A 27,575-nucleotide genomic window follows, 5' to 3' on the forward strand; every position below is an offset into this window, starting at 1 on the left:
TTCTACGAATGTCTTCTAAATCCCAACAGTATTCTGAAAAAAACATATGTCAAGGACCCCCAAAATTAATATTTATTTGGCCGCGCACCCCATCTCAAAATATTTTGTTCTAGGGACCCCCAGAAGCAAAGATGTAAGTAAAAAATGTTTGCTTTAAAACAATATATATTCAAAGATTTGCACACATTTTCATAATTTTTCAAAAATAGCAGATCTACAAGCTCGTAGCGCGGCACCGAGTGCCGCGCTACGAGCTTGTATATCTGCTATTTTTGAATAGCACTTAAACTTTTTGTGTTTTTTCGTGAATGAATACCCTACATGATCATACTGCAGCGTCACACAAAAGCATCAAAAGTAGCAGATCTACAAGCTCGAAGCGCCGCGTTTCGAGCTTGTAGATCTGCTACTTTTGATGTTTTTGAATTTGAATCCTGAAAACTTAACAGCCTTGGACATATGAGGTTTTCCACACGACAGAGACGATATCCAACTATGGGTCCTTGAAATGTAAACGGTTGAGAATCACTGATTCAAACAGATACCATACCGTGCAGGAAATAATAATAATAAGCATCAAAAAGTTGCAGCGGCTAGGGCTGGTGGGACCCACGTGACCCGATATAGAGAGACAGCTGCTCCGGGGGCCGGTCCGTGATTTCCTGCCTCCACAGAGCCAAGTCAATCCCCAGATGTCCAGTGATTCCAATCTGGCGTGGTGGACATTACCCAGGCAACCTGAACGCCTCGCAGCAGCTGTTCAGTGTAATATGAGGGGTGTGGAGGAGCATGTACACACAAACACCAGACATCCTGATACCATCAGTAGGAGCTTTTATTGTCCGAGTATTGGACATGTGTGCACCGCTTGACACCGTTTTAAGTAATAATTAACAAACGGAACATCGTTTTTCACTGCACGTCACAGTGTAGTAATTACATTATCAAAACGTACAAAGTAAAACAACATAGTGCATACTTTGCTCTGTAATCAGTTTCAAAACTACCTTTTCTACCGGTAAACACAATACCAAAAAAGAAAATAAATCATAAATCAAACAGTGATATTGGCATGCTAAGAGATTGTAGTGTCTGACAGTAATATTATTATTATTATTATTATTATTATTATAACGGAGAACTTTTGGGTCAATAGGAATTACGTGATGGCATTGGAACTCTTAAAAAAAATAAAAATAAGTCAAGTATTGTAATAAGTGAGAAAATGTCTGCTTCTGGTCCTGTTTCACCCTGTCAGGGTGTATTTTGCAATAATGACCGGTTTGTTGTACAGTATCTCTTACGTATCTCTTTATGTCCAGCACAGTGTAGATCCATGTGGACATCTCCATGCATCCATCAGTGTTCCAGAGACATTGTGTGGAGTTCCTCTATCCAGTCACAAGGACATTCATCCTCAAAGTCCCTGTGGAGAGAAAGCTTGGTCGGTGGCAATATTGACCACTGCGATTTCCTAACTGCAGCAGGTGGTAATTATTTTTTATCATATTATATTATATATTGTATATTGTATTATATTTTGCGACATTTTTGTAGTACAGAGACTACAGACTCCCTGGACTACAAATCAATTGGCACAAATTATTACTCAAATAATATGAGTTACGTCTCACTTGCTCAGATACAGTAAGTAAGACTATTTTCTGCGTAATATCACAATTCCATTCGAAGGAAAGACAATCTATGCTTAACCCTTTAAGACCGGGAACGCATCTGTGTCATTTGAAGATTTCTTTGGCTATTTTTGAAAAATCGTGAAAATGTGTGCAAATCTTTGAATATTGTATATTTTTTTAAAGCGAACATTTTTAACTCTGTTACATCTTCTGGGGGTTACAAAATATTTTGAGATGGGGGTCCACGGCCAAATACAAATAATTTTTGAGAACCACTGATATTATAGCAAACACGATTTTTCACGAGTTTATCACTTGCATTTAGAAGACATTTGTAGAATCCCCGGAAGCAAAGATTTGAGTGACAAATGTTCGCTTTAAAAATACATTATTCAAGTAATTGTACATATTTTTCAAAAAATTGCAGGTATACAAGCTCGTATAGCGGCACTCGGTGCCGCGATACGAGCTTGTATATCTGCTATTTTTTGAATAGCCAAATAAATCTTAAAACGACACAGATGCGTACCCGGTCTTAATGGGTTAAATGAGGCGCGAGTTGTAAATGCTTACGTGTCCTCGTCATCGGAGCGTGGCTCCAGCCTGTCCTCATCTAGGGACACTTCCTCCTCTGGGCCGTCTGTCTGATCAACGCACGGCAGGGACAGAGGCCCCACCAGAGGGTTGTCACCTGGGGGGGGGGGGGTACATACTGATGTTAAACCATAGCATATACATGACCATATATGCATGCAACAATGACTGATGGTTTGAAAATGAACAACATTCATATGCATTCTTATCGTGTTGGCTAAGGACATAACAGTGACTCGTAAACTTAAATACTTTTGAGGACAGTATATGTTTACTATAAACTAGGGGTGTGCCGATACACTAATTTCACCAAACGATACGATACGATATTTGGCTCACAACTTCGATACGATTTCGATACGATACGCACTTTTTTTATTATGAAAATATATGGGGGAGAAAAAAAGCAAATGCAAACAAATAATTCTGTTTTTGCATTATTCAGACATGCAAACTTGTAGCTTTTCAGCTACAATAGCCGTTTTGAATCCAAATAGGGCAATAGTGTGACACCTGACCCGAAAAAAAAAAAAACATGTTGTCACCCTTTTCACCTCAGGGCTGTTTGCATGCCTGATTATAATGATTGTAAAAAAAAAAAAAAAACGATATTTTTTTTTTACAAAACGATACATATCGTCACGAAAATGTATCGCGATATATCGCGGAACGATATATCGGCACACCCCTACTATAAACAGTGTAACGCACAAAGCCCACAGGACGTGCAAGCATAAGCGCATGGACACGGCTATTCTAATTCACTTAAATTACTAATGTATTCCCCGTGTCAGGTTTATACGTATGTCCGTTTTATTCTTTTATCATGACCTGCTTTTCCTCACTTACTGTACACTAATGCAAAGCGCAATGTGTTGCATTTTAACCACGTAAACTTCATCGTACAGCAGTTAGTGAAACACATCGTGACTGTTAGCGAGTGGATCTGCTATTTTTTGCTAGTTTTGAATATTTCGGACAATTTTTGGAAAATTTGGGAAAGCTTCTGAACATTTTCAGCTGTAATAATAACATGGCCAAAATAGGGATGCCAGGTTGAACGTAGGTTAATGTATAAAGTACTGTAGTTTGATTTAAGTTCAATTGCCTCTGTCACACTGTTGCATGTTCCATGGACCGTCCACTGACCTTCTCCTTCTTCTCTGTGGATGGAGTAGGTTCTGAAGGCTGAGCTAAGCTGGACCTTCTCCAGTAGACTCAGAAGTCGAGCTGGTGGATCCTTGTCCCACTGTCTCCTCCGTCTGGCCTCCTGTTGCTCCCCTGAGGACATTTAAACAGTCCAAAATACAATATCTTGCACATTTATTTGTGACCAGTACTATCAGAATCGCTGGGATGTGCCTGAAAAGCATTGCTTAGGAAACAGGAGTCTCAGCTTTATGATGATAAACAATATTAGTCTGTATTCTTTTGAACTGCGGAAATAAATGTGACATTTCATACTGTATAACATTACACACTGTTAACTTTTATTAATAACCAGCAAAACCCTCCTTTTGCCACTCTACATCAAACTTCTTTGCCGACAATAGGCGATCTACAAGCTCACAATGCATGTAGATCGCCGAATGTCCACCTATTATCACATGCCCAGAATAAGGACGCTAGGGTTCATGTGGTTAACCACTTTCTTTCACGTTGGCATTCCTATTTTGGGCACGTCATTATAGATGAAAATGTGATAAATGTTTTGTTGTTGTTGGTGGTTAAAGTATCATTAACATAACATTGTGACCTACAATCTAATGTGTGTCCACCGAGCTTCAGACATCCAGTGGATTCTGGTGGAACGGTTTGCTCAGGCAGCGTCCGATCGACAATGAATCGCCTCATTCAATGGAAAGGAATTGCATCCAAAAAGTCCCCATTCTATCGGGTGGAATTGCACAATCTCTACAACCCAGCTCAACCCAGGTTACACAATAGATCACCAAATGTGGATGTGATTCCTTTCCATTGAATGAGGTGATTCATAGTTATATCAGGTGGCAGGCACATGTCAGAATGTAAGGCAGATGACAGTGTAAATGTTAGGTTAGTAGAACCTGTGTGTGTTTGTCGGGTAGATGGTACGCTGTCAGACAAGAGACTGGCATCGCCCAGAACCTGTAGCACTGTATCTGAGGGGACGGCCGACCAGTGCTTTCGAGCGCCGACCTCCTCACTCTCACAATGGGCCTCTATGCCTGGGGGAAGAAGAAAAGATACTCTGTTATCATTCATTATTTTATTTTATTGACTTTACTGTACTGCACTGTACTGCCTGCTTGGTCATGCCCCCCCCCACAGCCTATCCCAGCATGCATTGAGCAGAACGCAAGGAGATACATTGAACAAGACGTCAGTCCATAGCAGGGCTGCATATACAGTACAGAATACACCATTGCATTCACCAACTTAAATAAGTAACACATGTTGTAATGTTGTTTTATGTACACCATGTAGCTGCAAAAACAAAACAGGAACAGTATTTTTTTTTTTTAATCAAGGGCTTCAGGGGTGTGACATGTTATAGGCTCATAAATTACTGTAAATGTTATACGTTTAGAGTAAGATAAACGTCCTTTTCCCATTTCCCTTCTTAATAATCAGTGCATTAAAAGCAGTCTTATCTCTGGGACGTCGCTACCTCACCCCCAGACGTGGACGTGGTTATTAAGCTCTTCTGTGCCAGAAAAGCCACCACCTTCTCTCCCTCTTCTCTGCTCCATCCGCCCGACCGCCGGCAGCCCGGCGCCGGCGGCCCCGCCTCCATCGCCTGCGGGAGGGGATCAAAGTGAACGTGGTGGAAATCGAGAAAAAACATCACGTCAGTTCACACAACCACCTGAACTAACAGCCTGGCTTGTCCGGGGTCAGCTCCCACATGGGATCACCACAGCTGGGACTGTTGTGTAAGAGACCCCCCCCTCCTCCTCCCCCTCCACCCCTCACCCCTCATGACCCCCATAAGCCAAGTGCAAAGTTGAAACTCTCCATTTCAGCTTTACGTCATGACAAACAGGTGTGCTGGTGAGAGCGCTGCACAGAAGTGAGTGAGTGAGTGAGTGAGTGAGTGAGTGAGTGAGTGAGTGAGTGAGTGAGTGAGTGTGTGGAGAAATGCTCCTCTTGTGGCTGGTTTATTCCACTTCAGGGATCATTAGAGCAGTGGTTCTCAAACTTTTTCATGTCAAGGACCCCCAAATTGACACTTGTTAGCCCGCGGACCCCCATTTTAAAAGATATGCCAGGGACCCCCATAAGAGAAGATTTTTTACGGCAGAGTGTACAAATGGAACCAAATGGACCCGTTAGGGTCCATTTGGTTCCATTTGTACACTCTCAGAGTTACAGACCCATAAGGGTCCATTTGGTGCCTAATCTATCATTTAGCTGGGGACCCCCTGGAACTCCCTCAAGGACCCCTGGGGGTCCCCGGACCCCACTTTGAGAACCAATGCATTAGAGCATCATTAACCACTTAAACCCTGCATGCTTCGTAGTACGTCAATACATACAGTAGGACCCCAATGGAAACAAGACCGCAAGGACTTTCTTTGCATTTCGTTCTAATAAAATATTCAATCAATCAATCAATCAATAGCGCAAAGAGCCGCTCTACAAGCTCACGTCGTGACGCATTGCAACGTGTCATGACGATGTGCTATTTTGAATAGATTTTGTTCGCCGCTTGTTTGTGTATTTCTGCCGCTTGTTTGTCTATTTTCCCCTATAATGAATAGGGAGTAGGGACGCTAGGGTTCATGTGGTTAAATTGACTTTATTCAACTGTGACGTTTGGCTCACTTGATGTAGTTCCTTTCCCTGTCCACAAGGTGCCACTGTTCTGCCAGGAATGCCATTTTAGAGCCGGGGGAGAACATTATTACCTGGGCGGGCAGATGTGCACGCAGGAGCCTGGCTACCCGGTGAGAGGTGAGGATGGTGCTGAGGGACGGCCGGTCCTTGGGGTTGGTTTTGAACATTTGTTTGAGCAGATAGTGCAGCTCATAGGGCAGGTGGCTGGGGAGGGGAGGGTAGGCCCCCCTGCACACCTTCAGAATAAGACTCTTCCAGCTGGACGCCTGGAACTGCACACAGGGAGAGAATGGACTGGGTGAGGAAGGGTCTTTTGGGAAAAGACGAAAAACAGAAACATACACGTTCTTCTGTCCACTGATGTGTGCTTTTGTAAAAACGTTTTGAAGGATCTTTTGGACACACAAACTAAAATGTTTGGAAGTCTAACAGATTTCCAATGTCATCCCTGCCCTTCTCTTTATAGGAAATGGAAAAAATAACATGCAACGTTGCAATGGATCCAATGCATATTTAGTCACAAGCTCATGTTAATACAATTCATTAGTTCAATATTTATAAAATCCACAGACAAACTTGTCTTAACCACTTTCATTTTTCAAAAATAGCTGATCTACAATCTATTTTAAGCATGTCAATAATCCATGTTTTTCCAAAAAGCATTTAAAAATAGTGAAAATAGCCAATCTACAAGCTCAGAACATTTTCTTCATGCCGAATTATAAAATAGAGCATTCATTTACGAAAAGAAAAAAAAAGATTTAAAAGATGAAATATGGAAATATAAGGTTTCTGCCCTGACAGTGATATTATACAGCATCAGTATGCTATGTATTCTTCCATCTACATGGCGGTTTCGCAGGGTTTTCGTGTATTTTACACGAAGCTTTTACACGAAGCTTAGATCGGCTATTTTCAAATAAAATCTTGCGGGGAAATTATAATAAGCAGAACTGGCAACCCTGCCCGTGAAGCCTGTGTGTATATTAAAAAATGTGCAGCAGCACACACACATAACAAGGTTTGTCTCGACTTGGCCCCGACTGTAACATCCGAGCCACAAAAAAACAACAAGCGCACACACAGTGAGATAATTCATCTCAGCTGAGAGCACACACCGTCCTCTCCCTCTCTGTCATTTCACAACAACAGCTCACAGTATCTCTCACTGTGCAGGGAGATGTCTTGTCAACTCGTCTTGCGTACAATGATTCATTGACAATATTTGGAGAGGGGCCCGCCGTGGGCCGCCCAGGGCGTGTTGTGGAGGAGTGATGTGTCGTTCATGATCGATTCGTTCAAAATAACTAGTTCATTTGCCGTGAACGCGAAAGAGCTTGTTCACTTTCTAAAACCGTTAGGTTCACGTGCGACGTAAAAATAAAAACACTCCCGCGATGGTGTTTTACACACATTATAGAACATACATGAACCAATTTTGCCCTATTTTATACCTAGGCTATTTGAAAATAGCAGATCTACAAGCTCACAACGCGTCGCGATGCGACGCGTTGTGAGCTTGTAGATCGGCTATTTTCAAATATGTTACTACTTTTACTTTTGGTACTTTAAGTATATTTTGATGCCAATACTTTTGTACTTTTACTGAAGTAATTTTGAACACTACAAAATAGCGCTACTGAACGAGAAGTGAACGAATCATTTGAACGAATCAATGCCCCGTGAACGTGAACGAAATCGTTCGTTCACAGAAATGATTTTTTTTTTCCCACCACTATTGTGGAGGGTAGGGAAGGGGGGGGGAGGGGGGGGGGGTAGGGGGGGGGGGGTAGTACCGGGTGGTGCAGGGTGCAGAGCTCGTAGAGGACACATCCCAGAGACCACACATCACTATACACAACACACAGAGAAACACAGCAGGTTAGTCATTCACTACACTACAAGTTATATCGTCTCTGTCGGGGGGGGGGGTGGAAACCTCACGTGTCCAAAACTGTTACTTTTCAGGATTCAAATTCAAAAAACGGCAAAGGTAGCGGATCGACAAGCTCGAAACGCTAACGCGAATCTGCTACTTTTGATGCTTTCGTGTGACGCTGTAGTATGATCAAGTAGGGCGTTAATATACGGGAAAAAAACGAAAAAAGTTAGGATATGGAGATAAGAGGTTTCTGCCCGACAACAGCGATATCATAATGTATATTGGATCAAACAGGATCAAACAGTGGTTGTCATGTGACGACATGAGGGGCCAAGAGTGTACAGGTTTTTCATTCCAATCAACACAACCCAGATTTCATTAACCACTGAATCCTGGCGCCTGATGGAGGGGAAGGGAACTGGTTGGAATAACGTGTTCCTTCCACGCGCTACGTCCAACCAGGGAAACTCTCCCCTGTCAGGTGATAAGAAGGTCAGTTGGCTCTCATGCATTGAAGGAGGCATGAGCTCGGCCCTGGCCTCCCTAGGTTGGCAGAGGGAAGGTAGTGCCCAGGATTACACGCTTAGGCATTGGCACTGGGTGAAAAAATAGGGGTTACAAAATCGTGGGATAAAAATTAAAAGAGAACCACTGAAACACTATATCCAAAAAAAGGATAGCTGGTCTACGGTCTGAGCTTGTAGATCTGCTATTTTCATAATTATTTTATTGAAAGATTATGAATTATTGAATGAATTCGCTTTATGGTGTTTTTGCAAAAAAAAAAAGTTTTTCTTTTCTTTTCGTTTTTACATATCATGTTAAATGACATAAGGATGCCAGATTCAAAGTGGTTCATCTGCACAAATTCCAGGGCAAAGTTGGGGGAATCACCGTAGCGGTTGGTGGGGATGACAACTTGGTTCAAACAAAAAAACAGAGAAAGCACACAATAGGAGACAAAATGCACAAGAATCAGCACAAAATGTAAAGTGAGCAACGAAAGCCAACTACAAGTCGTGCAATTATGGTGTGATATCTACACTGATGAATGAATGCACATTATTTATCCAGACCAAGCAAATAGCCAAGGGAACATGATCATACCTCTTATTGTTGTATGGCTTATTGTCCCAGATCTCTGGAGAGACATAATACGGCGTTCCCACATATGTATTAGCATAGGCCCTTGAGCTGCAAAAGCACACATTAAGAAAAACTAAGTATGTTGTCCTGTATAATTACATGAGCGTAATATTTCTTGTTTTGGAGATACTATACCAAGAATTTACCAACAATGCAATAAAGTGACATAAAGTGAACCAGAGGCATACATCTACAAAATGTATAATGGAGGAACATTTATTCTTGACATTACTTGGCAGATTTTCGAACAGGATTCAAGGAGTGATTGCTTTTACCTATTCAGAACACACGCTGAGCCAAAGTCCCCGAGTTTAATCGTTCCATTAGCCGTCAGGAAAATGTTCTGGGCAAAGAAAAACAAGACAAGAAATGATAACTAAACGCACTGGTGATACAGTATAAAGAAGGGCAGCCAACCGTGGAACAATGATGATATTGTGTCCAAGTGGAGATAATGCAGTAACTTTATCTCCATCAGCAATTCCATCATTGCTTGGTTTGTTGTGTTGTGTTGTGCACATACTGATGAGATTCTGTCAACTCACTGCACACAGAGTGCCAAAATATCTGCTGGTTACTGTTATGGCTCTGAGGGTACAAACATCAAGAGGATTCTTTCTCTCATAATGGATTTTCTGTTGCTGCGAATAGAATTCTTCACTATGAATGTGTTATATATGTTATATGGAGGATTTGGCAACAAATTAAAATGTGGTTTGTGTGGCGTTTACCCGTGAGAAACAAATTAACCAGTTGAACCCGAGTGTCCCTAATTTGGGGATGTCATAATATGCAAACATTCTGCGGAAAATAACCGATCTACAAGCCACGATTTAGTCAGTGTAGTGGTTAAAAAGGAGGGAGCCAAGGATAGAGCCCTGGGGAACCCCGGTCAACAAAGTACATCCTGTAGGGTTTAAGTGGTTAACATGAATCAATGAATTTGTAGGTTATTTTGCATGCATGTCCTGGGATAATAGCATAATGTGAAGCCTGCATGTCAAAACATGCTATCGCGCTATACAGAGCTGAACTGACTTTATTTGTGTGACAGGATTGTACATTTACCTTGGATTTCAGATCTCTGTGCAGAACCTTTTTATCATGGACGTGCTTTGTGCCTGCACACATCTGAGCAAACCATCTCAGAATCTGGGGGGGGGGGGATAACAAACTTCAATGAGTCAAAACCAACAAATCACATTTTAGCTCATTTAGCTGACACTTTAACGGCTGTAGATGTTCCACCGTCGATAGCTTGTATATTGCTCACTTTATTCATGGCAGATTGAATGTACACATCGATCCACATCATCACTGTTGGGCAGAAACCTTGTATCTCTAGATATCTTTTCATGTTTATGTTTTTGAATGTAATGCCCTACTTCGTCATACAAGGGCATCACACAAAAGGTAGCAAGAAATAGATCTGCTAGTTCCAATATTTTTTGTGTGACACTCTTGACATAAAAAGTTGAAATATGGAGATATGAGGTTTCTGCCTGACAGCAGCGATATCCATTTTTATCGCTGATGCAGGACAGAATAAACATCAAAAGGAAAAAAGTCCATACAACAGCTTGCTGCTCTGACAATTTTACTGTGCAAAAAACACAAGCAAAACTGCCTCCATTTCACAGTGAAAGTGTTGGAGCAGCAAGCTGTTTTGCAGACCGTATGCATATCAGCCTCACATCATCTCCACTGTTGATAGTCTGTACATGTCAGTAAGCATCTGTACATAACGCTTACTGCCGTACAACATCTGTCTATCTATACACGACCAATGACAAACACTGGTCAGGGAGGGGTTCAGTCTTATTGAATCAAACTTTGATACAATATAAAAATGGGAATTAGCCCATTAAGACCTGGAACGCATCTGTCATTTTTTTATTTGAGCTAAAAAGCATTATTTTACACTTTGGGCTATTCAAAAATAGCAGATATACAAGCTCATAGCGCGGCACCGAGTGCCGCGCTACGAGCTTGTAGATCTGCTATTTTTGAAAAATCGTGAAAATGTGTGCAAATCTTTGAATATATATTGTTTTAAAGCGAACATTTTTAACTCAAATCTTTGCTTCTGGGGGGTCCCTCAGTCCCTGGAACAAAATATTTTGAGATGGGGGTCGGCGGCCAAATACATATAATTCTGGGGGTCCTTGACATGAAAAAGTTTGTGAACCACTGATGTACGTTTTTCAGAATACTGTTGGGATTTAGAAGTCATTTTGAAGAATCGGAACCTCAGGCCTTAAAGGGTTGAACCTAGGATTGTTCTGTTACAGGACTGTCGTGCTAATGTCACGGGAAACTCAAATTCAAAATCATGTTTGCAGAGATTTGAAAAATGTTCAGCCTATCAAAACTTTATACAAGCTTTAAAAATTTTAATAAACTAAAAAATATATAATCTTTCAAAAGCGTCTTTTTTTTTGTTCATTTCAAGCTTTCAAACAGTGTTTAAACCTTTTTTCCAGTTTAAAATTATGGCATGATATTCATCCCACATTATGGTGGTTAGAGTTACCGGTCTGGCCCAGACCCGTTGGAACAGAGTTTTGATACTCTTTGATCTCACCGCAACGCGACCACGTGGTTCATGTAGAGAGCGTGCTTCATGAACACCCATAGAGATTCAACACTGGAACAATACAGTAGTGTTTGGAACTACACTATCAATATCACTATTATTTCAAACTTTTTGGGAAGCACTGATTTAGAGCAGTGGTTCTCAACCTTTTCAGGCCACGACCCCCCAAAATAATCATATTTGAACTGGGGACCCCCCCACTCTGACAAGCACTTGGAGTTGAGGCATTACATTTAGTTTGACTCTGTTCCACAGATACATATTGTGAAAATAGACGATCTACAACCTCACAACGTTGCGGGGCATTATGAGCTTGTAGATCGGCTATTTTCAAAATGTTTGCCTCTTTCCTATATTTATTTGACAATTTAGCCAATGTTTGACCAGTTTTTATAGTATAATTCGTTGATTACTTTTAATGCAGTAATGGTCTTTTTTCTTTTCTTTCTTTTTTTCTGAGGTACTAAAACGGTCTTAAAAGTCCTTAAAGGACAACTTTGGTTTTTTACAACCAATGTTTATGTTTTAGATTGTAATTAAAGTAAATAAAAGATGAGTGTTAAATTTTTTTAATTTACTGCTTTCTATAGTTTTAGCAATTTTCACAATCTTTTTTACAGTGTTTTCACAGTGGGCGGGGGCATTCTGTCCGGTGGCTAAATATGTATTTTTTTAACACATTAACCCCGCGTTTTATTTATTATTATTTACAGTAGCTCTTCTAGCCCCCAATAACTCACATCTGGCCATCTCAGACAGCCGGACCTTGTTTATTGTGTAAAAAAGGCTAATTAGCCACCGGACAGAATGCCCCCGCCCACTGTAAAAAATGCTAAAACTATTGAAAGCAGTAAATGAAAAAAAAATCACACTCATCATTTATTTACTTTAATTACAAGCTAAAATATAAACCTTGGTTGTAAAAAACCAAAGTTGTCCTTTAAATTGTCACTTCACTGTCATCCCCCCCCAAAAATAAAATCATGCGGGGACCCACCTGGGGGTCCAGTCCCACAGGTTGAGAAGCACTGATTTAGAGCAGTGGTTCTCAAACTTTTTCATGTCAAGGACCCCCAAATTGACAATTATTAGCCCGCGGACCCCCATTTGAAAAGATAAGCCAGGGACCCTCATAAGAGATTTTTTTTTACAGCTCTAGCCGTAAAAAAATGATATCAAGGACCCACAGTTTGACATGCATTAGGCTACAGACCCCCATTTAATGGCATTTCTATCCCTGGGTCCCCAATTTGTATTGTAAAATCAAGGTTAATTTAACTCTGAGAGTGTACAAATGGACCCGTTAGGGTCCATTTGGTTCCATTTGTACACTCTCAGAGTTACAGACCCATAAGAGTCCATTTGGTTCCTATCCATCATTTAGCTGGGGACCCCCTGGAACCCCCGCAAGTACCCCTGGGGGTCCCCGGACCCCACTTTGAGAACCAGTGATTTAGAGAACAGATTGACAGAGTCGTCAACACCTACATGGTCCACAGAGAAGAGTGTGGCTTTCTGCTGCCGGATCCTCTGGAGCAGATCTCCAGCACTGCAGTACTCCATCACTATGCACAGGTGTCCATCAGCTGAACAAACACAAACAACACAGCCTTTTCTGTCATCCAATACCTCAAGTCAAGATATTATGAACATAACATGTCTAAACACTCCAAATATTACATCTTACATCAAGAATTGTCCCTATTTTGTGCAAAAAGCTTCAAAAATGTTGTAACATCTTCAAAAAGAGTTCAAATAGACAATCTGCTTTTTTTCTTTTTACTACTTGTGCACGACAACGTTGTGCAACCAAGAATGAAATAACGCTTAAGTGGTTAATCGATGTATTGATACTAGACCATACCCGGTCGACGCATCCGTGGGGGGATATGCGCACATGATCTGGCAACTCGGGAGGCGACATCGTTTGACACATAAACGCTAATAAGAAGCTGAGATTTGATGAAATTGAAAAACGGGCTTCACAGTTAAGTTCAGATGGTAATGGTCAATGGCTGTGTGCAAAATCAGAGCAATTGCTCCAGCCACTGAGGAGAACCGGGTAGCTTCACCACTACAGACACACGACAGACAAACAGACACACGACAGACAAACGGACAGAGGTTACTCAAATTATAGGAGGATATAAAACCTGTAAAATAAATTTAAAGAGTGCTTCTTTTTTATGATAAAAAAGTAAAAAAAAGTAAACTACCTTCAAACTCCTCCCTGAAGGTAACGATATTGGGATGCTTCATTCGGGACAACAGTGCAGCTTCGTTCCGTGAGTTCCCCCGTTTGGACTGGTTCTGTCAAAATCCAATGAATGCTGTTTGTCAATTGTCATCATGCAAAACTAACACTCTGCACCCTGCAGACAGACAGTATAGCTGTAAGTACACAGCCAGTATAACTCTCAAACTGTGTAGTTTTGATGGTTGTGCTGTGGTGGAAAGTAACTAAGTACATTTACTTGAGTATTTACTGTAGGTTTTTTTAAGTACTTACTTTACTTGATTGTTCACTCTTTTTTTTATTACTTTATACTTCTACTCTATGCGATTGTATGTTAATTTATCCATTTGTAACTCTGAGTGTGTACAAAATGTAACCAAATGGACCTGTAATGCTGCGTTCACACTGGCAGATACAAAAGATACAAGCTACATCTGTCGCTTTGTAGTTGAAGTTGAAACCAGTACAACTTATTTATGTATATATATATATATATATATATATATATATATATATATATATATATATATATATATATATATATATATATATGACAATACTTTTGTTCTGTTTAAATTGTAATACTTGGAACAGATTATGTTCTACATTGTGGTTCATGGTTCTTTATCGGGATACAAGAAGAGTGGGCACTAAGGAAGAGTGGGCACCTCGATATAAAACATGCTATTTTGTCCAAAATGTAAAATAATTAAATATCAGAAAAATGGTCTTAGGTCATGTAAAGTATACATGATTTGAACACCTTCAACTTCTTTGTTTATGCCCAAAATGATTGGATGTACAGGTTTTGTTGCAATTTGATTAATTGTAGCCATATTACGTAGTATTAGGCCTTAATTGTTGAAATGTTCAATAATGTTCTAATATACTTTACATTACTTAAGACCGTTTTCCAATTATTTTTTTTCACATTTTGGACCAAATAGACATTTTACATTGAGGTGCCCACTTTTCTGGTTACTCTTTTTTTTTACGTCTTGTTAATTGTCTCTACGCGGTAGTAGTTTAATGTAGTAATCCATATCTTTCAATAAAGAAGTGTTTTAATGCCGTCTGTGGCCGATTCTGTCGGAAGTTCCCAATGGGCGGTAGTGACGGGTAGTGACGTGGCGCATCCGGTGAAACCCGGAATTACACTCAATGTAAACAAGAAGTAAACGAGGGTGAAAAAATGGCGTTCGGCCACAGACGGCATTATTGAAAGATATGGATTATTACATTAAACTACTACCCCGTAGCGACAGTTAACATTTGGGGTTTGGGGGTAAGCGCCTTTATTTTCAATTTGTACATGTTTGGAGTGTCTACGAGGTATAGTGCTGAAAGTCCCTGTGTCCATGGGGGGTGAACCCTACTACAACTCTCGTAGATTGAAAACGTCAGAATCATAAATACGTCTACGAGAGTTGTATTCTACAGCTAATCTTGACCCAAGGCTTACCAAGTTGCTTACCGTTGGAAGTCGTATCTGTTTGAGTACGTAGTGGTCACCAGAGTGTTTACATTGGACCACCAGAGCCCTGCCGAAAGACCCCTCACCAACCACACGTTGCACTGAGTAGCCTTCCATTATACTGCTGTAAACAAACCCCACTGAGAGTACAATAACCACATGGATTTATTTACGCATGCAGCTTTGCGTAAATAAATGCGGCTTTTCATACAACAGGACTGCTTGCTGTGCTGAATTTATACGCGATAATATACATATAATGAAACCGAGTCAACAGACCAGTTGTCCCCATGGTTATCCGCGGCCTCTCTCTTTCCCAGGTGTTTCGCCCAGGTGGGCGCGGTTTTTAGGTTGGGTTTAGGATTATAACCACGCCCACCTGGGCGAAGCACCAAAGAAAGAGAAAGTCCCTTGTTATGCGAGTGCTACTTCCTTATTATTGTATGACGTCACGTACATCGTCGTGCCTGTCGTTGCATCTACAAGTTCACAATGCAACAATACAGACATTATGTCTGTATTATTGCATAAATTATGTCTGAAACATAAGAGAAGTTATTTAAAAAAAAATTAACATTAATAAACAAATTATTAAAAAACATTTTCTGTTGATTATTTGTATTAATTATTTTGCAAAGCACAATCCAGTATGTTAGTAAAATGTATGTCATGTTACAGTTAGCCATGGTTCACATGACGGTATGACAGTCATGTTTCAGGGCTAGTTACAGTATGATTGAAAAACCAGTTAGATCAGGGGCCTTCAACGTTTTCAGGCTAAGGACCCCCTAGCTGAGAGCGAGATGAAGCAGGGACCCCTACTCTATTTTGTATAAAATTGAATTTCAGATAAAAAAAATTAAAACTTGGTCTGCTCTTTTTTCCCTCTACACCAAGCCACTTTGCCAAAAATAGCCGATCTACAAGCTCACTGTGAGCTTGTAGATCTGCTATTTTTGGCTAAAGTTCTCCTCAGAATAAGGATACTAGGGTTCAAGTGGTTAATGTAAAACATAAAAATCAGACCACACAAAGATTTGGTGGCCCCCCTGTAGTGACTCTAAGGACCCCCTGTTGAAGACCCCTGGGTTAGATTGAAAAAGGAGTGCTTGTCGCTGCGCTGTGAGCTTGTAAATCTGGATTTTGAATAGCCAACATATGAATGGATAAAGTAGTTACAATGATTGTGACGCCAATACGCTACATTTGGGGAGCCCCTGGGGGAGTGACGAGTGAGTCAGTGGGCAGAGTGGTGGCGAGAGGGAGTACAGCCAGAGCCAGTACAGCAAGAAGTAGCTGCAAGAGAAAGAAAAAGGAGAGGGCAGGCTGAAGCGAAAAAGAGAGTGAGGGGAGAGAGAATGAGATGAAGAGGGCAGGATTGCTGGATGGATTGCTGAGATAAGATTTGAGGTAGAGGAGGGGGGTAAAGAAAGTTGATCTGCTGGAGAAGATAACAAAAATAATTTGAGAGAAAGTTGGAGAAGTGACCTATATGCGAGAGTTGTGGAAAATGGAAACTTTCTAATAGGGTGCAACACAGAAGAGCAGATGGAGAAGGCAAAGAAAATTAAGGTATAGTACAGCCTAAAAGTGGGGGAGCCGAATGTCTCTAAAATGTACTGTAAATCTATGAACCTAGACAAAGAAATACCTGTTTATATTTCCTCACATTTTTCATGTCATTACAATGCCATTCTTATATTTTCCTGCAGTGGCAAAACATTGCCCCTGACTGACCCCATTTGCTGAAGTCAGAGGCGCACGCACATTTCCATTACACCACTTTAACCCCGGTATCCCCAAGTTTGGGCATGTCATTATGAGCGAAAATAAACATAAACTTGTACATCAGCTTTTTTTTTTAAATCATCCAGAATTATTTTGTGGTTAATTGGTGGCTCGGTGGTTAAGTGGCTAAATAAAACATGGTCAACAATTCTAAAATAGCACCATGTCTCCCATCTCATCACATTTCTGAAAATTCCTGAAAACAAGTCCAAAAGTTACGCCAGGTTGAAAATGGCTAGCACCAGTCATTCTTCATTTAGCATATATGGTTGATAGTTAATTGATAGTTAGGATCTAAATGAATCCTTTCAGGTCTATAACTCAGACAGTCATGGGGCTACTAATGTATACCAAACTGGGGGTCCTTGAAATGAACAGTTTGAGAACCGCTGTACCTACAGAGTAGGCTATAAATGGAGCTTGAGGCAATGAGCAGCGGAAACAGCAGCAAACCACAAGAGTGCAGTCATGGACAGGAGTCATGGCAGCAGCATAGGATGTGGTGGTGGCAGAGATGGCATCTGGACAGGGACCAGCAGAGGAACAGAGTGATGCTACTTCATGGACAGTTAGACCAGGGGTTTACAGGGTGGGAGCAGCTGATAAAACAGTATTTTAAAATGATGTGTGTCTCACTGTCTTGCGGTGAGGAAGCAGCAACAAAACTGTTCACAAAGTTTTTGAACCAGGATCAAGGACATGTTGGCAAGGACATGGCGGCAAGCACACAACAACATGTCGTGAGCTTTTAGATTACAATTTATGTCAAATGTTCACCTATTTTTGCAGAATGTTTCGCCTATTATGACATGCCTAGAATAGGGGCGCTAGGGTTCATGTGGTTAAACGATGAAGTTTGGATTGTTCATTTTCTTGTTTGCTGTGTTGTTTCATTCCGCCGCTGCTGCTGCCCCTCTATGAATTGCTAATCACCTTCCACCACACACCAGCTTGTTTTGGACCTTCTTTTAAGTACTATGGGGAGATTCAGAAGGCCTCCTGTTTGGTAGGGGAGATGAGGTGTGCTCCCTACCAAGCAAGCAAATCATTCATCGCCAAACCAAATATAACTGCTATAAGCAATATATTGCTCATTTTATATTCATTAAAAACATTTCAATTCCATGTGTGAGTTTTCCTGACTGAATAGTGGTGAATTGAAATGTTGGTCTAGCAACCGAGCTTTCAGTCTCTTCGGCCGCTCTATTCGTATTTCGAAGTAGTCAATGATGCTTGTCATACGGGGGAAACTGAAATCTCATTTCAGATAGTGGTGAATCTCGTATGCACTCTCTATCAGGCCAGCGTATTAGGAATGCCATTTGTCATACATGACGTCTAATCCATTGGGGAAAACGCATACAACTGTGAAGTGTCTGTTTTACAGTCTTCTGAGGCAGTAAGGCTGTAATGTAGTCATGGATTTATCCTGACCAGAAACAACGGATTAACAGCGATGTTCGAGCTGCACTACCTGCACGTAACCTTGCCAACAGATTAGAACCTTACAGATGCCAGGTTTCTGGGTCGGATGCCGACCCCGACTTTGGAGAGTCCTAGCTAGGCCACCGATTACCGATGTTTTGATCCATATAGGGATCAAAATATACATGTGACGCACACCAGTAAAAGTGGTCGCTTGCCCATTAGAACTCCAAATATGGAGATCCCTGTATCTCCATATTTAGTCGATCGGTCGAATGGTAGTGGATACAACTGGGTACTCTGACCACAAGCACAATAAGTTCAACAGGTGTTGCATAACCAGGTGGGGCATACATTACCGTCGTTCCTGACTTACACACCGTACTTGACTTGCATCAAGTTAAAGTTAAACTCATAACACTTCGCATTAACGGCTGTTGTGAATTTGTAGATCAGCTATTTTCGGCACCTGACACCATTGTTTGACGGAGCATTAATTACGCATTTGTTTATATGTTTTGCAGTTAATTGTGTGTAGTCTGATCCCCACAATAACAGCTTATTGTGCTGTTGGCTGCAAGTCAGTGTGGGCGAGGGGGCTTTTACAAGCCCGTGCCTAGGGGCCTGTTGTCTCATAATCTGCCTATGACGTACCGATAATGCAATTGCCATGGCTCTTCACACCACCCTCTCTCACCTGCAGCTGAGGAACAGCTGTGTATGAAGGCTGTAGGCTATGTTGACTATACAGTGCTGCATTTAACACAATAGTTGTGGGCCTGTCACCCGACTCCCTGTACACACACTGTGTGGCCACGCAAAGCCCAAACGTTGTCAGCATGTTGACAACGCGACAGTGATAGGCCTGATGGTCGATGGGACAAGTCGGCCCTGAGCCCCGCCGTCATGTCAGTCATGGTGACACAGGTTCGTCGTACAAGCATTATCACGTAATGTATATTATTCTGTATGACTATGAATACACTATGAATTCACTTACAATTCACAATACAATTTAGGCATTTAGCATAATACAGAGCAATTTACAGTAAGCAGGTAAATACGAGGTAGTTACATCAAATGCATATTAATAGTCATCTAGGATCATGGGTATACCAAGAATCATCATCAATCATCATCAGTCTAAAAACAGTATAATTAAAAATAAATACATAATCTGTACATTGAAACTATACCCACTATAGGATGCCAGGTCAACAAATGAACCTGGCTAGTCTACATAACATGCTATCTAAATTACATTTTAGCCTTTGCATTAGCCTGCAAGGTCATCAAGGCAAGGGCAAGTGTTACGGGCTAAAGTGGAGTCTGAAGAGGTGAGTCTTCAGATTACGGCAGAAGATTGGTAGTGAGTCTGCAGTTCTAACTGCAATGTTCGTTCCACAGTTTGGGAGCCAGAAGGGAGAAGAGTCTGGGACGTGTGGAGCATTGCTTGATATCTGTAAGTGATTTCTCTTAGCCTGGGACCAGACGAATCTGCGAGTGCAGTCTGGCTACGCAAGGCTAGATGTCTCTCCCCTGCACAAGGACTGTGATACGTTATCTTCTGCTATTTATACCTGATGCAAATGTTGTCTCTACTTGCACACAAAGCATATCGTTGGTGTCGGGCAGAAACCTCTTTTCTCCATATTTATACTTTTCTTCTGTAAATCAGTGCCATACTATCCTACTTCGTCCTACTACAGTGTCACACACAAGTAGCAAATAGCAGACCTACAAACTCAAAGCGTTTTGAGCTTGTAGATCTTTAAAAAAAAGAAATTTTGAATACTGAAAAGTGACAATTTTGGACATTTAAGACCACAACGATATTCTGCCTCATGTTATTCTATTCTAACCATGAGGCAGGCACCTTATGTGTATTTGACAGTGTCTTTTCGTAATATGACTTGTTTTTCTTTCTCTATTCCTTTCTCTATTCCTACGTGGCCCTCAAACCTACGTCGCACCACTGATGTCTGAGTCATAGTGTCAGGGGCTTTATCAGAGTACCCGTTGTACCCGTCTGCCTGTGTCCCTTTTGTGCCCATATATGGAGATGTCCGTTTCTGTCTGTCTACCTGTGTCTCTTTTATGCCCATATATGGAGATCTCTGTATCTGTCAGTCCATGTCACTTTTATGCCCATATATGGAGATCCCTGGTGTCATCAGTATATATGCCCATATATTGGAATGACCATATATGGGCATATTTGTAGCGGTGGGTTATGGACAACTGGATATCCGAACTACTCGATGGCGGGCACCGCACTCCCTCGAGTCCCTGTCCATATATGGACATAACGGTTGGATCAGCGGTTCTGGACAATCGGATCTCCTTATAGGCCTATGCCATATATATGGGCATATCGGTATCATTGAGATTCATAATCTCTTTTACAAGGGAGTCCTGGACAGTAGTGTAGAAAGTTTCAGAATAGTGTGTCTGAGGCTTTACCACACTTCCAACATTTCATTTTTGGGGGGGATTAGTTAGAAAGACGGACCATGTTTTACTGGACTGTGGCATGTTTCGGGGTCAGTGGTTTTCAACTGATTTCTTAGGCTAGTAGGGTGTGAATGCCGCACACAGTCTGTGATGTCAGAACACAGTGTATTAAATGTCACAATATTCCTCTGCCAAAGACCTTCTTCCACCACGTCTGAGCATGTCAAAACCCACTTCTGGAATACTTTACATATTCTTGGAATGCAGTACAGCATATGAATCATTATTAATCAATGTTGTGTCACTGCATCAGCCACCAACGTTGTAAATCATTGTATGAACCTCATGTTTGGTATTGTAATACACACCAGGCATGACACACATTCCACTGTCAGTACAAAATCGTATAATCTTACAATTATATTTAATCACATCTTAATCAACCTGGCGTTCCTCCAAGATACTGCAGGACCAAGAATACACAATATCACGTCATGTTTTCTAACTATTCCTTTTTATATCCTATCTTGCCTACTTATCGGTCATGACTCTCATATCTTCCAGCCACATAATGTAGCTTGTGTAAATGTACATTATTCTCTGTGTGTCTGTGTGTCTTCAGAACATTTTGTGTTTTTTTCTTAAGATCTTAATCTCCCAGCTCGGGCTTGCTTACAAATGAGGAATTCAACTGAATGAAGTCACCACCATTAATAAAGGAGAACTTTTAGGACTTTTTCTAAATCACAATACTTATATTCATATTATTATATTAAAAATAATTAAAAATAATAATAATACATAAATTATAATATAAAATAAGTCGGGTTTTTTTTCTTTTTCACTCTGGTAATGGAGCAGCAATGCAAATTGAAACTGAAAGCTTGAACCATTTTAGCATGTCCAATCAGCACAAGCTTATCACCCTCTCGTCCTTCCAACCAGGTCAAATGAAGGCTGGGTCTATGGGCTGCGATAAACATTTTTTAATTAGTGTCATCATAAGAAATTTGATTTGTGAGTTGCATCAACGCTTATATGAGCTCATCAATAAAATACATGCCTGTAACATTAAATATCTATACATTTTCTATGTATTTCTTTATTTATTTCAGTTTCAAAGATCTTGAACTAGATTCAAAGCCATTAAACAGCACTTGACTGAGTGGAAAATATACCCAGTGGATAAGAAGCAGAATAATTAAGTCCATCAGAAGCCCCTTGATATTTCTGGTATAGCATCTGCGGCATCTATTTTTGAAACGCAGCACCGTCGTACGACGAAGGCCCTGGGTTCAAACCCAAACCGTCTTGTCTTGCATGTCTCTGCTCTTTGTTTCCTCTCTACACTGACCTGCCCTGAAATAAAGCCTAGAAATGCCAAAAGAACATCATAAAGAACAAAACCAACCTAAAACACTACATTTTCATATTGTTGAAATTGATTTCATAGTTGAGCTGCAACCATTAATCTATGCCGTTATGATTTATTTACTAGCTGAAGGACATTTTGTTTTATGAAGACAGTCATTAAAGATTAAGGTCAATTTCATAACTGATGTATTGCAAGCCAGAAGCCAAATAACACTGTTCACGCACACTGCAATATTACATCTGAAGCCACTCTCCAGTCTGACATTGTTGACATGGTGCAATGTTCATCTGAACATTACTAATTCCAAAATGAGCTTCATAATTATAGAAAAGCAATCTCTAACCTAAAAGTTTACCCTGATCTCTAGAAAATAATCTTGAATTCTATAATCATTTTCCTTTCAATTAATTCTCTGAGAGCTACTGTATGTATGAACCAGCCAACACTGTCTTCTGTGGTACAGGCATAGTAGATAAATGTCCATCAATACAGATAAAACCAGCATGGAGAAATTGGCTAACCTTTAAAAGCTGAAATTTGGTTTACATCTCAAACTTTTTTTAAATTTCCAGGTCACCCAGTTTGGCATGCATTAGGCCAGACCCCCATACGAATGAATTATGGAACCCTTACGGGTCCATTTGGTTCCATTTGCACACTCTCATAGTTAGAGCTGTAAGTTCCTGACTATGAATACTTTAGCTGGGGACCCCCTGAAGCAACCTCAAGGACCACCGGGGGTCCCCGGACACCACTTTGAGAAGCACTGCTTGCTTAGTGTCCACACATTCCCATGCCAGATTTCTCATTAGCTAATACAAACAGGACCTGATGGCAAGTCTGTGATTAAACTAACCAGGGTCTCCATAGAAACCTGACTTGGATGTTAGAGTAGCGGTTCTCAAAGTGGGGTCTGGGGACCCCCAGGGGGTCCTTGAGGGTGTTCCAGAGGATCCCCATCGAAATTAGATATTATATTATCTTAATAACTTTAAACCTGTTGGCCATTTGAAAATAGCGGATCTTCAAGCTCACAATGTGTCGCGTGAGCCTAGTATATCTGCCACTTTCAAAAAATCTTGAACATATTTGAGGAATTTTTAATATTTTTTAAACGTTGTAACATCACAAACCTTCTATGGGGGTCTCAGGCACAACATATTTTCAGATCAGGTCTGTGGCCAAAATACATATCAATTTGGCATGACATGAAAAAGCTTCAGATCCTTTTGTGTTAGAAGAAAGGGGGGTGCTGTATATATCATTAGGTTTATCATGTTGGCACCTGCCATCACAGATGTCTTCTTGAATCAGCCCTCCCTCGATACCTGCAGAAGGCTCAGCAGTGAATTCTGCCGTTCCAGAACCACCAACCCCCTTTACATCTGCTCACAGCACCAGGCAGACCAGTTTTGCCAAAAAGGCTCCATTTTGTTCAGCAAAAACACAGCAAAGAAAATGTATCAAACATAAACTTTGAATTTCAAAGTGTATGTTTGATACATTTGCTTCGAAGATCTAAGAACTCATCCCTTTTCTTTTTTTCCCCACAATGTTGTTTTATAAAAAAGTGCTGACTTCATACTTCATCGATGATTGACACCATAGACTGACCTTGAACTACCATGCAATAACCTAGGCAGCACTGGGTACAGATATGTGCACAGAGCTGACGTCATATTTCACCCGTGACTGACAAAACAAAGTGCATTCAATCAGTAAATACCCCCTTATAGTTTTCACTCACATTTTTACTTCACTAATGTACATAATATTATACATACTAGTTTTAGAATATGATGGAACTCCCCTACAATGGATGTATAATTTAGCTTGGCGGGACAGGACAAGTCAGACTTTAATTAACTAAACTCATAGGATTCTAATGTCCAACCCCATGTCATGCTTTTTAATCCTGGCCCATTCATTGAATGTGTCATCTGAGTCAGATACTACTGCTTATAATACATTCTATAGCCTTGATACTATAATTATGAAAAACTGTGGACCTATGCTAAATCAATTCTGAGATAACTTTTGAAAATCTGCCCAAAATAGGGATGCCAGGGTTTTGGAATGTATGTATTATTCAATTATATGATCAAAAATAATGATCAAACAAACATATTAAGCAGTCTACATTTCCCAAAAGGAAATGTTTGCATGTATTCAGTCTGACCAAAAGGCATCATCCCTCTGAGCAAATCCAACCCTGGTAATAATCATAATTATAATATCGTATATAACCTGTTCTGATGCCAAATTACCCAAACTTTTATTATTGAATCAAGTATATAAATTGTTGATACAGTAATTTCATAAAATTCTCAGTGTATCAAATATACATTTCATGTTGATGTGATTTAAAAGACAAAAATACATTTTGAGGATTGAAAGAATATATTTATTTAAAATACCTTTATTTATACATAAATGAAACAAGCCAAAATAATAAATAAGTAAGAGATTTCACAATTATTGGTTCAGTCACCTCCAATATCATACTTTATACCTATAGCCATCATCAACATACGTACATGTACAGTTTTCTTTTCCACCATGCCGACAGTCCTAAGAAGTCACCCAGTTGTTATAGGAGTTGTAGTAATGGCGTTGGTCAACATTCTGATGTCGTATTGTCTTTTGTCCAGCCCTAAGCATTTGCAGCTGACTTAGGCCTACCCTTCACGGCCCCATGCTCCTTCCTTGGCCTTCTTACGCCAAATTCAGAACATTCGATGAAACGGGAGGAATGGCTGGGGGAATGGTGCTGGGAGCCGTCGTGCATCTGCAAATGGCGGGGGGAATGGTGGTGGGCACCGTTCATGCTCAAATGGCGGGCGTAATCGGTGTGGGGGGAACAGTTCATCATGAGCGAATGGTGGGTAGAATGGCGGGGGGAACCGCTCATGCCCGAATGGCGGGTGGAATGGTGGGGCAAACGGTGCACGTGCAAATGGCGGGATGGGAGGTGTTCTGAACGGCGCATGTGGCTGTGGTTTGAAGTATGTGCGGCTGTAGGCACTCTCTAGAGCTGGGTGCGCAGGAGTCTCCAATAGTGGCATGTAAGAGGACGGCTGTGGTTTGAAGTATGTGAGGCTGTAGGCACTCTCTCGAGCTGGGTGCACAGGAGCCTCCAATAGTGGATGGTAAGAGGGCTGTTGTGGTTTGAAGTAGGGGTGGCTGTAGGAACTCACAAGAGCTGGGTAAGAGTTGTTGGTCCTTCCTCTTGTCTCCTGCAGTCTTCGTCGTTTATGGCCGGCGTCTTCCTCTTTCACAGCCTCCTCGCCTTCATCATGGCGACGTTTATTCACTGTCGAGATGGGACGACGTTGAGTGTCATAACGCTGCGTGAGTGCAGAGTATGCAGCCCTTCTCACCTCCTGCTCTTCTCCCTGAATAAGCACTTTCTTTGGAGGAAAAATAATCTCAGGACTGCGAGGGCCTGCGTCACTATAGAACACCTGAGTGCCCTCATCCTCACGCTTGTCAATCAGAAATTCCTTTGGAAAAGGACTCATTTCAGGAATCATTTGAAAGAGATCTGCTCCATAGCTTGTGTTGCCCTTGTTCTCATGCTTATTATCAATCATACATTCCTTTGGAATTCCACAGAGAATGGCTCCATAAAAGCTTCTGAACACCATGGTGCCCTCATCCTCATCAATCATAGATTCCTTTAGATCGGCTCCATAGATTGCTACCACCTCAGTGGCCTCATCTTCACACTTATTAATAACAAATTCCTTCGGAAAAGGACTCATTTCAGGACCAAGTGCTTGGAAATTAGCTGAAAGTGAGTCAGGGCCATTAGTTTGGCCAGAGATGTTAGAGACCTTTGGCTTGTTCTGTCTCAAGTAGCCTGACTGTTGCCTGTACGCTGTTGTATTAGCTTGATAAATAGCTGAAAGTGGGCTAGGCCGGTGAAAATCCATAGTTGTTGCCATCTTAAGAAATCGATTGAATGAATTAAGCTACTCAAACAATTATTCTTTATTCACAATTCCTGTCTGTTGTTTTTAAAAGGAGAGTATGTATTTCTTCTTCCAACACCAACTGTAGAGCTCTCCTCAAGTCAGACGTCAACAATACTGACATTAGCAGCAAATGTGCAAACCTTTTATATCGCCCACGTCGGAGATCTGGGATCACAGAGGTCGATTCTGATTGGACAGGCAACGCGTTCTGATTGGCCAAACAGAATGCTGTTCTGTGTATTTTTGCGCGAGGGGAACGTTAGAGTGACGTGGCGCGAAGTCACGGTCAACGACGTCACGCAGCGCGCGTCGTTGTACACAGCGCTTGTGCACACTGCTGTTGCCTGGGTAACCACAGTGTGGACGATGCGCTGGGTGCGGTGAACATCAAAGACAGAATGACAAAAAGATTCACAAACTTAACTTCCTGTATTTGTTCAAGGAAACTAAATTCAGTGGTGGAAAAAGTACTCACATGTTTTACTAAAAGTAAAAGTATCGATAACGTGATGTAGAAATAGAAGTAAAAGTACTGAAAATTGGAGAAATACTCCAGTAAAGTACAACATACTTCTAAATTGTACTTAAGTACAGTACTTGAGTAAATGTACTTTACACCACTGACTAACTTTGTTGTATTTGTTCAAATCATATCTGTTTGTTATTGATACAGAGCAACACCCACAAACTAACGTCACATCCGGTTTGCCTGTGTGTGTGTGTGTGTGTGTGTGTGTGTGTGTGTGTGTGCGCGTGCGCGTGTGTGCGCGTGTGTGCGTGTGTGTGTGTTCCGGTGTTGTTGTTTTTTTTTTCTTCTGTAAAGCAGTTTGTAAATATATTGGTGTTTTTGTTTGTTGGGGGGGGGGGGGGCTGACTGACTGGTGGGGATCCGATCAGCTATCGATAACCCAAATAGGGTTACAAATTCTGATTCAGAAGTTATTATTTCACCAAATCAAGACAGAAAACCGATTAGATTAGAAGAACAAGCGAGAGTTCACTTTGGTCAGCTGTGGAATCAGACAAGACATCTGCAGTCTGACAGACTACAGGTAAATAGTGGTGGGAAAAGTACTCGCATGTTTTAAGTAAAAGTATCAATACTGCAATAGATATAGCCTACTCTGTTCCGTCCCGTAAAATGTACTTTAGTAAAAGAAAAAGTATCGGCA

The 27,575-nt window shown here is 41.0% G+C and overlaps 1 protein-coding gene across 2 annotated transcripts; it reads right to left on the reverse strand.

The window, feature by feature from the left end:
• Positions 1–834: 834 nt before the first annotated feature.
• nek3 (NIMA related kinase 3) lies at positions 835–15,683 on the reverse strand. 2 transcript variants are annotated; one of them, XM_084063935.1, is made up of 13 exons: positions 15,385–15,683; positions 13,891–13,978; positions 13,163–13,260; positions 10,147–10,230; positions 9,354–9,421; positions 9,040–9,126; positions 7,847–7,901; positions 6,122–6,322; positions 4,887–5,010; positions 4,298–4,438; positions 3,381–3,512; positions 2,211–2,328; positions 835–1,426 (listed from the first exon to the last, which is right to left on the reverse strand). In XM_084063935.1, the coding sequence occupies exons 1-13, from the start codon at positions 15,499–15,501 to the stop codon at positions 1,360–1,362; spliced, it is 1,380 nt and encodes a 459-aa protein (XP_083920061.1). In that variant the 5' UTR covers positions 15,502–15,683; the 3' UTR covers positions 835–1,359. The 2 variants fall into 2 exon arrangements, with proteins under 2 accessions (XP_083920061.1, XP_083920060.1); XM_084063934.1 differs by having other exon boundaries at positions 13,891–13,984.
• Between the last annotated feature and the right edge of the window lie 11,892 nt (positions 15,684–27,575).

This window comes from Gymnoscopelus microlampas, assembly GCF_963454915.1.
Source record: "Gymnoscopelus microlampas genome assembly, chromosome: 8".
In the NCBI taxonomy this organism is placed as follows: Eukaryota; Metazoa; Chordata; class Actinopteri; order Myctophiformes; family Myctophidae; genus Gymnoscopelus; species Gymnoscopelus microlampas.

Coding starts and splice junctions, on each gene's coding strand:
- nek3 (XM_084063934.1), bottom strand. CDS start 15,501: ATGGAAGGCTACTCAGTGCAACGTGTGGTTGGTGAGGGGTCTTTCGGC. Junction 13,985..15,384: donor AACAGATACGACTTCCAACG/GTAAGCAACTTG, acceptor GGATTTTGACAG/AACCAGTCCAAACGGGGGAA. Junction 9,127..9,353: donor TCAGCGTGTGTTCTGAATAG/GTAAAAGCAATC, acceptor GTGCTTTTGCAG/CTCAAGGGCCTATGCTAATA.